Source organism: Vigna unguiculata, chromosome 11 (genome assembly GCF_004118075.2).
Source record: "Vigna unguiculata cultivar IT97K-499-35 chromosome 11, ASM411807v1, whole genome shotgun sequence".
Taxonomy (NCBI): Eukaryota; Viridiplantae; Streptophyta; class Magnoliopsida; order Fabales; family Fabaceae; genus Vigna; species Vigna unguiculata.
This window is the reverse complement of record NC_040289.1, coordinates 5,283,370-5,294,309: the sequence shown is the minus strand read 5'-3', so window position 1 is coordinate 5,294,309 and position 10,940 is coordinate 5,283,370. Positions and strand designations below refer to the sequence as shown.

The 10,940-nt window shown below is 37.6% G+C and overlaps 1 protein-coding gene across 1 annotated transcript; it reads right to left on the bottom strand.

The window, feature by feature from the left end:
- Positions 1-9,081: 9,081 nt before the first annotated feature.
- LOC114170686 (SART-1 family protein DOT2-like) lies at positions 9,082-10,705 on the bottom strand. Its single transcript, XM_028056214.1, has 3 exons — positions 10,337-10,705; positions 9,697-10,258; positions 9,082-9,468 (listed from the first exon to the last, which is right to left on the bottom strand). The coding sequence occupies exons 1-3, from the start codon at positions 10,686-10,688 to the stop codon at positions 9,297-9,299; spliced, it is 1,086 nt and encodes a 361-aa protein (XP_027912015.1). The 5' UTR covers positions 10,689-10,705; the 3' UTR covers positions 9,082-9,296.
- Between the last annotated feature and the right edge of the window lie 235 nt (positions 10,706-10,940).

The following is a 10,940-nucleotide window of genomic DNA, read 5'->3' as shown; positions in this document are numbered from 1 at the left end:
CAAATTTTGGTTAAAAGAACTAAATTAACGCATTTTTAAAGATGAATGACGTCAAAAATTTTGAAGAGAAACTAATTCTAAATTTCACTAAAATTTGATGGACAAAAAACATATTTAACCCAAAAAATAATAATAATAGACGTGTGAAAAAATTGTATTTGAAGAGTTAATTTGTACCATACATACCAATACCAAAAGGATGAAATGATACGGTATGAAAGACTTGGGTGAGGGGCAAAAGAATACAAAAAGAAGAAACTTATTTCACGTTATCTGAAATGCAAAATTAATGTTTTGATGTGATGGCAAAATTAATGTTTTCATGTGAGGGCAAAATTAATGTTTCCTTCTTTTGCACAAGTAATCAAATTCTTGGTCTCTTACATCCATGTACCCCTCTAAATCTAACCCATTTTATTTTTCTCATTTTCCTCGATTCATTTTCTATTCTTTTTTTTAATACAAATTCTTTCATTCTCTCTCTTACGTGCAACATGAAGATATTTCGATGAAGCATATGTAAGGTTTTTAGTAAAGATAAGAATTATCAGATGTTATGTTTGAAGGTGATAATTTAGAAGATTAATTCATTTATTTGAAGAATTTGAATTTTTTTATGTTAAAATGATTTGTTTCAATAAAATAATAAAAAAGTCGAATTAAAAAGATGGAAGGTATTTCAAATAAATAAAATAAAAGAATTTAAAATACTCTCAAAAGTATAAGAATTTAAAAGTTCACTCAATTATCACTCCACTCACAAAGGTCGAGCCGAGTAGGTTCGGGAAGAAAGTCGAGTGGAGTCGACCTGAGTTGAAGGTCAAGTGCGTTTGGCACGAGTCGAGGACAAACTAAGTTGACCCGTACCAAAGGTCGAGCCTAGTTAGTCTAGGATAAATCTTTAGGAGTCAATTCAGACTGAAAGCTTATACAAGTTGTCTTGGATCGAATGTTGAGATAACTCAACTCAGGCTCAATAATAAAGTTGTGTTTGTCTTAAAATAGATATTAAATTTCTTTATCCAAATAAGAAAATTAAAATCTAAGATATTTCAATTATCTCATCCAAACAAACTATTTAAGAAATGAAGGAAAATTAATTATAATTATTTAAGAAACTATTTAAGATATTTCAATTAGTATATATTTGAATCTCTTGGAATTGATGAAATGTCACAATATCACGGTATATGAAAAAATACTCCAATCCAATACTCAAGAGTGTATTTTAGAATGACTTGCTTTTATTCTACAGCACCCATCTCTTAAATAGGCACTGTAGAATATATTTACATTAATATTCAATAAAGGGGGAGGGATTATAGGAGATTTCCTATTTACATGGAGTAATTGAGAATCCCTAACAGCTAGGTATTACGTGTATAGAATAATCTATTAAAGATAGAATAAATTATATTTATATACAGTAAAATCCCCCATGAAATTGATGCTGCTAAATCAACCAGCAACAATTTGCCAACAAGAAATTGATGGCGCTGTCGAGTCATAGCTTTGGTAAAGATATCTGCAACTTGAAGATCAGTAGAGATGTAAGGAAGAGAGATGACATTGTTGGTCAAGGCCTCTCGAATATAATGACAATCCACTTCAATATGCTTGGTACGTTCATGGAACACTAGATTTGCAGCAATCTAAATAGCACTTGTATTGTCTGCATGAAGAGGTGTAGATGTAGGTTGGGAAAACCCAAGTTGGTCCAAAAGACTACGTAACCACACAACTTCAGCATAAGCAGCTGACATTGAACGATATTCAGCCTCAGTAGAAGATTTAGAAACACGATCTTGCTTCTTACATTTCCAAGAAATTTAGGCATCACCAAGAAACATACGCCAATCGGTAGTAGACCTACGAGTATCCGGAGATCCTGCCCAATCAGCATCACTATATGCCATAAGCTGTAAAGATGAGGCTTTGGGAAAGAATAACCCACGTGTAGATGAACCTTTAAGATAGCGGATAATACGACGAACCACAGCAAAATGAAGATGACGAGGAGAAGACATAAATTGGTTGACCTAGTGAACAACATACGAAATGTCAGGTCTAGTAGTGGTGAGATAAATAAGACAGCCTACCAAACGCCGATAGAGAGTGGGATCAGGCAAGATGTCTCGTTCATCTTTCCTATAATTGACATTTACTTCCATAGGAGCATCAATTGAAGGAGTTCCAGCTAAACCCGCCAATTTGATTAAATCTTGAATATACTTTTGTTGGTTTAAAAAGATGCCATTGGATTGATGATGAACCTCCAATCCCAAAAAATATGTGAGTTGTCCAAGATCTTTCATGTGAAATGTTGCATGGAGCTCAGTTTGCAACTTAGTAATTAACTCATGATCAGTTCCCGTAATAATGAGATCATCCACATAAACCAATAGGAGAACGATACCGGTGATAGACTTGTGAAAGAAAAGAGAATAGTCATATTGACTCTGCGTAAAGGAGAACTTAAGCAGAGTAGTACGAAACTTCTCAAACCAAGGCCGAGGAGCCTATTTAAGCCCATACAAGGAACGTCGAAGTTTACAAACATCAGAAGAGGAAGAAGGAAGAATACCAAAAGGAAGTTTCATATAGATTTTGTAATATCTCGTCAGGATATTACGAATTTTAATAAAATAAGAAAAAATAAATAATTACACTGCATTTAATAATACCTCATTTCCCAAAAACACGAGAAATTCAAATCTTTTATTATAACCAGTATAATTCAAAATCATAATTATAATCCATAGTAAAACCTCCAAAGTTTGAGTAATAAAGGATTACAATTTATTTCCAAAAACATAAAATATATAAACACCAAACTCCTAATCTAGCCCCCACTCCGAGCCTAAGCCTCACCAGCACCACCTGCAATATCATCTGCTCACGTGTACCGCATACACGATCATCGCCAAACACAAGTAGATATGGTGAGCTAAAAAGATAACACATAAGTATACACCAAACATATATATATATATATATATATATATATATATATATATATATATATATATATATATATATATATATATATATATATAAAATAAAATACATCAAAATAAAATCTCTTCTTTTATTCCGCATGGCCACAACCATGTATAATCTCATTTTACCACCAAGGGACCTCCTCCTTCTTTATCACATGGCCACAACCATGTAATATCAATACACATCAAGGAAGACTCGTTCCCTTCCTTCCACATGGCCACAACCATGTAGTATCCGTGCACATCAAGGAGACTCGTTCCAGCTCTTCTACATGGCCACAACCATGTTAGCAATGTTCTACATCTTCTAGTGAGTATCTCAAGGTGCCTTGCTGCCACACCTATCGGCCACAACCGATAGAGCACGTGCGAGAACCATGCTACGGATCACACACCGTAACGGCAGGTGGAGTTTCCAAATACGAACATAGTCCGTAACATTCCAGGACTACCAAACTCGTCAGCGAATCACTGAGGAGGGCAATCCATCTGGACCCATCCATACTGGCCATAACCAGCACACTCACACCAGCAACACTCGCCAACCCGAGCCATAACTCAAAGGTTTCTCGTGTTCATCCGCTATCCCAAGCCATAACTCAAGGAAAGTCATTCCGGGCCACAACCCATAAAATGCCATGTGCTTAACCCCTATCCTGAGCCACAACTTAAGGATATATTCCGGGCCACAACCCATGGAACACAAGCAAGCCCACCGTCGAGATATCTTAGAAGCCTTATAGACCACGCATCACCATTCAAACTTCAATCAATCCAATACCGCAAAATTTATTGCCTTTAAACCTATCATCCATCCATCCTTGGCTTAAACTTCCAGCTTTCACCTAAGCACTCCAGTTCATCTTGCTTAGGCTAGGTTACCTCGCCTAAGTGAGCACCTCGCACAAAACCAGCCTCGAACCCTCGCTTAGGCGAGTTACACTCGCCTGTGCGAGATTACATTTCGCCCAACGATCTCATCTCTCGCCTGGGCTACGAGTTAAGCCACCATCAGAATGTTCTTCGAATTCTCGCTTAGGCGAGAGGCTCTCGCCTGAGCGAGACACTCTTTCGCTCAAAAATGGGATCCTCGCTTGAACAGGATGCCCAGCTAAATCACCTAACCCTCTCGAGTTCTCTCTTAGGCGAGACTCACTCGCCTAAGCGAGATGGCCTTTCGCCCAAACCAAAAATCCTCCGCCTGAGCGATAGCCTCGAGCAGACAAGGGTTTACGAGTCCCTGCATATCTCGCCTAGGCGAGCCTGGCTCGCTTGAGCGAGACATGCATACTCTGGCACTGTTTCACGCACACGAACCACAACAACATACCCAAATTCACACTCCACTTCATGCCAAAAAATCTAGAATAATGCACCAAACATGTACACATAATTCAGGCCCAAAATACTTCCCAAAAGTCAAATTTAAAGCATAAGTTGCACTTACAGTACCCAAACCCTCATTATTTCCATACAATTGCATAAAACGTTTGATCCCATGCCACAAGAACAACCAGTACAACATCTGATCAATTGAGGCACGAAAAATTTGGTTACACACACAACACAATCATACAAAACAATACAATTAAACCAGGATTTCGAGTTCAACTCCCCTAACCTGGAATTTTCCCTTGCTTAGAAAAATGCAGAGTGTTGGAAGTCCCTCCTTGATCACTAGGTAGCCTAATACCTTTCCTTCACTATGCTCTCAATTGCCAAAACCCTCTCAATTTTCGCACCCTTGCAAAGCCCTCAGAAAACAACTTCTCCAAACCCCAAATTGCCTTTTAAAGGTGCCTTAAAGGGGTTTAATGCATAAAACGAAAATTAAGTCTTTTAATGGAAAGTTTTATTGTTACTTAAGGCCTTTAGTATTTGTTTTCAGCCCTCCTAGGAGCCCCCTTCTACTAGGGTTCTCTCCACCTTTTCATATTCATGCCATACCAATTTTTAGCAAAAAGAGAATTAAATTTTCACCACCAAGGTTTGAAGCCATGACCATGCCAAAGCCAATTTAATACTAAACCATCAGGCCAACTCATGTTTCTTGCTAACTCACACAATTCAAGTATGATATCATACCAAACATGCTCCATCACATTATTAAAACAGTAATAAATAAATAACACATAATTTGGCACACATAGGATCTTACAAATTTCTTCTTTGAGATCACCGTGAAGAAAAGCATTCTTCATATCCATTTGATGCAATGGCCAAGATTGAGAAGCAGCAATAGCAAGGATAGTCTGAATTGTAGTCATCTTAGCAACAGGAGCAAATGTCTCCTCATAATCAATCCCATACTCTTGTCTATTACCAAGAGCGACCAGTCGAGCTTTATAGCAATCTAAAGAGCCATCAGATCAAAGTTTGATAGAGAACACCCATTTACTTCCAATAGGTTTTATCGTGGGAGGACAAGACACAATATCCCATGTGTGATTTTTTTGAAGTGCTTGTAGTTCTTCTTGCATTGCCTTTTTCCAACAGTCATGTTCCATAGCCTAGGTATAACTAGAAGGAATAGAAATAGACGACAATGTAGTGGATAAAGAAATAGGTGTAAAGAAGCCATACCAATTAGGAGGTTTTGATGATCGAGTGGACCGACGAAGAGGTAGAACAGATGTGACAGGATCAAGTTTCGGCGGAGGGACATAATCAAGTGTCGGAGCAGAATCAGGAAGGGTACCAGAAGGAAGACGACATCTTGTATACACCAAACCAGGCTTGAATCGTTCCATAGTGTGAGAAGAGTCTAAAAATTGTGGCATAAAGGAAAAAGATGAAGATGATGGTGCAACATAAGAAGGAAAGAAAAACTGATTTTCAAAGAAGACCACATTCCTAGAAACTCTAATGCGACGAAGCTGCGGATCATAGCAAACATAACCTTTTTGATTAATAGCATAACCTAGAAAAGCACACTTAAGAGATTGATTAGTGAGTTTGTGACGTTCATGAGGAGGAAGATGTACAAAACAAACACAACCAAAAGTACGGAGATTAAAGTAAGAAGGGGAATACCCAAACAACTTATAGAAAGGAGAAACATTATGTAGAGTAGGAGAAGGTAACCGATTTATTAAATGAACAGCAGTGGAGAGAGCTTCACACCAAAAACGAAGAGGAATAGAGGATTCTAGCAAAAGAGTGCGAACAACATCAAGAAGATGACGGTTCTTTCTTTCAGCAACACCATTTTGTTGTGGTGTGGAAGGACAAGAACGTTGAGATAGAATTTCCTCATTTTGAAGAAAACTTTGAAATGCGTTAGATATATATTCACCTTCAGAATCTGATCTTAAAATTTTTATGTGAGCAGAGAATTGAGTCTTAAGGAACGAAACAAAACGTTGAAAAACAGAGAAAACTTCTGCTTTAGACTGAAGAAAATATACCCAAGTAAATCGGCTGTAGTCATCTATGAACGTGACAAAATACTTATAACCTGCATGAGATACAATAAGAGAAATCCCCCAAACATCACTACGAATAATGTCAAAACAATGATTTGTCTGAGATGCATTATGAGGAAGTGGTAAAGTTTTACTTTTACCAAGTTTGCAGGTAGTACAATCAAATGAAACAGGGGAGTTTTTATTGCCCAAAGAACCATATTTAAACAAGGTACTAAGTACTTGAGAATTTGGATGGCCTAAACGATTATGCCACATTTTATTTAGCTGTCTATCATCAACACAAACTAGAGAAAAAACAGGACAATATGTGGAAGGTGAGATGCATAGCAGAAAGAGTCATCCTACTTTAGGTCCCTTCAGAATGATCTTCACTGACACTTGATCCTGCACAACACAACCAGAACGAGAAAATTGGACATTATAATCATGATCAACTAATTGGCCAACAGATATGAGATTTGTGGAAAGATTAGGAGACACAAAGACATTAGGCAAAGAAGGAGAAATATCACCAATAGCACTAATAGGTAAGGAGGTTCCGTTAGCTGTGTAAATTTATTGATTGCCATCATAAGGTTTCACATTGGATAGGGACACAACAAAATTTGTCATATGGTTAGACGCTCCAGAATCAAGATACCAAGGTTGAGAAGAAATAGGAGTATTACCTGAAAGACCAAGGGCAGAAAAGGCCGACACAATCATTTATTGTACCATTTCTAGAGTAAGAGTGTTGGCAGGAGGTGTAGGAACAAAAGCTAGAGCAAGCAAAGCAGTAGAACTCGAAGCACCAACAAAGACATGATAAGCAGTGTCTTGTTTCTTTGCAGGGCGAATAGGACAAGCGGAGATAATATGCCCCCTTTTCTTGCAATAGTTACAAAATTTTTGTGAACAATCCTTTGCAAGATGACCAAATCCCTTACAACTGTAGCATTGGACAAAATGCATATCTCTGGGCTTATTCTTTCCTTGGGCGGCATAGGCCACACTAACTAGAGCAGAAGAATTCATATTTTGTTCCATAATTGTGTGCGTTTTGATTCGTTGTTCTTCTCGGAGAAGCTCACTCAAGCAAGCATCCAACGTAGGCACAGGGTCACGATTCATCAGATTGGATCGAGTAGCGTCAAAATCAGATCATAGCTTCATCAAAAATTGATCTCGCTTTCTAGTCTCGTGCACCGTTTGGACAACTGATAGGGCTTCACTAGAAATACCCGCGTAAATAATATTTGAATATTCAGCCCAAAGATTTTGAAAACCAGAATAATATTCCTCAATCGATAGACTTCATTGTGTGAAATTAGCCACTCATATTCCAATTGAAACCTTCGAGCTGCATTGGCTTGATGATAAACCTTTTTCAAATAATCCCATATATCCTTAGCAGTGTTGTAAGGCCGAAGATTCAGGATAAAATGAGGCTCAACAGAGCTAAGAATCCAGGTCATGATTTAGGCATCTTTCGTTTCCCACTTCGCCAAATCTGCTTCAGCCGTCGGTGTGGGAATTTTGCCATCAATATGACCCCATAATTCTTTGCCTTTGACAAAAAGCTTAAATTGGAACTCCCAAGCAGCATAATTCTTTCCATTAAATCGAACCAGAAAAGTGTCGACTTTATCTGAGGCCATGATGAACAAGGATGCAGAGAATGGGTTTTCGAAATCAAAACCGGAGAAGACAGGGGCGTGACGAACGTCAAACCAGAATGAATCGAAGAGTGTGAGCGAGCAATAACAAGAACGAACCGTGAATCGAAGCGAACACGATAATCACAGTGATACGAACAAGATTCACGAACCACCACCGCCCGCGAACCCAAACGACCAAGAAGCTCAAAATCGCGAACAAGAATAGATTCACGAACCACCACCGCTCGCGAACCCAAACGACCAAGAAGCGAACAGGTTGAAGAACTCCCACCGATTGCGAACGTCAATCACAATTTCGAAACCAACGACTGGGAACAGCGTGCAGAAAATGGATTCCGAATAGCGTGACGAAGATGGAGGCAGCGGAGCTCGATAATAGTGTATAGAAGAAGACCAGGATGGCAGCAGAGCTCGATAACAGGTCGAAGAAGAAGCGAGATGGAGAACCAGAGTGACCCACGATTCAGAGCGGGATGGAGAACAAGAGTGACCCACGGTTCAGAGTTGTAGCTCTGATACCATGTCACAATATCACGGTATATGAAAACATACTCCAATCCAAAACTCAAGAGTGTATTTTAGAATGACTTGCTTTTATTCTACAGCACCATTTTCTTAAATAGACACTGTAGAATATATTTACATTAATATTCAATAAAGGGAGAGGGATTATAGGAGATTTCCTATTTACATGGAGTAATTGAGAATCCCTAACAGCTAGGTATTACGTATATAAAATAATCTATTAAAGACAGAATAAATTATATTTATACACACGTGAAATTCATCATCCAAACTCAAGGTAAATCATTGTGAACGGGATGTGAACAATTTTTTGTGAACTTGATGTGAACAAATTTTTGAAGAAAAAAATTGAGTGAAAAGTTGCACCAACTTTCTTTAGTGAAGAAAATACAAAATAAATCCTAGACTATTTAAAGAGAAATCCACAATCCAAAATTTTAATTAATACATTGAAAATAAACTCTTATGTGTACAAAAGGAATAGCTAATCCTGAACCGCATAGAATGGAAAGCAATTCAACCACTCTGTCATGAGATTGCCTGACTCCTTAAATTTCTACAATCTTTCAAGAAAATCAATAACAAAATTAACACTACAAGTTAACTCCAAATCTTCAGCCGTCGGCAACAACAGAATAGATGAACACTATGGCTATGGTTCAACTTATAAGCTTACATAGATATCAGTATACTAAGGAATATGATTTAGGCTTTTTTGAGTCATCCGAGTTTGATGTCTCAGCTTTCCTCTTATAGCTGCCCTGAATTACCTTACCATCACCGAACATAGGTGTCAAGCCACAAGGAACATGCTTCTCAACAGTTGCAAAACCACTTTTTGGATCACTAGTCTGTCTGCCAATAACATAAAAACCAAACAGTCACATACATTGGTATATTCAAACACTTGCATTATTCAGTACAAGAACTTTAATTTTACTGTCATCCAGTGTTTCAACTTCGTAGTTAATCTGGATAACACTGCAACATGGCATGCTCCAAGTTTCTCAATTCATTTCATGCAAACAGTTTTTTAAATTAAAACTTGAGGAATTTTTAGTTAGCATAAAATTAGAAGCATACCCTGGTTTAACATGACCACTGAGAACAAGATACGGGGTCTGTAAACGAGCTTGAGCTTCCCACATTCTCTCCACAGACAGTAATGGTGTATCGGAACTCTTCATTTGCTTCATCTTCAATTCCTCTTGATATTGCTTCATACGCTTCTCTCGCTTCATTTTTCCAGGTCCTTTACCGTGGAACTTATGAGAAATCATTCGAAAGGCTTCCTTAGGAGTTAAAATCCTCCCAAATTCATCGGTCCTTTCAATCCGAATCTCCCTTTTTTTCTGAGTTTCCTTCTCGTCATCATCTAATATTCCACCCAATTTACTTTTCTTCTTCTCCATGTTTCTGCCACCCCATTCAATGTTTTCATTGAGTGTTCCACGTTCTTTAAGCAGTTTCAAAGCACCCGACAATCCTTTCCCTACAGGAACTTCGTGAATAGTTTCATCAGGAACGATTTCTTCTTTGTCTTCCTTATTGGGTACTTCATCTTCATTAGTTTCTTGAACTTCATTAGTCTTTTCTTCATCATCATGATGTATAAAAATATCTTCACTTTCTTGTTTACGCGCTTCTGGAAAGTAGAAAGTAACATGCCTAAGTAGGATGAAATTCATTATATTGGAAACCACAACAAATAAATCAGAATTACCTTCATGAATGTGGAGAGCCCAGACAAATTCTTCCATCTCTGTGAAGACCACCTTGTTTTGTCGTGACTCTCCACTCTCATTAGTATGATTTGAGGTAGCAAGCAACGCAATAGCTCCAAGACCAGATACCCCTTCTTGCTCGTACTTTTTAAGAGCTAATCTTCTTGCTTTCTCTAACGATTTACGAAGATCTTCATCGTCATCATCTACAAAACCTGGAATTTCATCTTCCTCGGTTTTAACATTAAGGGTTTGTTTCTGACGCAGCAATTTGGAGGCTTCCTCTGACCGGTAAGCATTACTTCTCATCTTAGACTCCGATCTTTCTTGCTCTTCTTTGATAGCTTGCATTCTCACACAAAATCAGATTTACAGAGTTAACCAGGTTTCTCCTATTTACGTCCTCTAAGCCTTCTTATACAAATTTTGATAAGCTTCGGATCAAACTTTTTTAATAATGTAATATCCTTTTAATATTTTTTTAATATCTTTTAAATAATTATAAATATAATTTATCTATAATAATATATAGAAAAGATTTCATCTTTTGTATCCACATTTTCAAATACCAATTTTACCCTTTAAAATATAATTATTTATTAA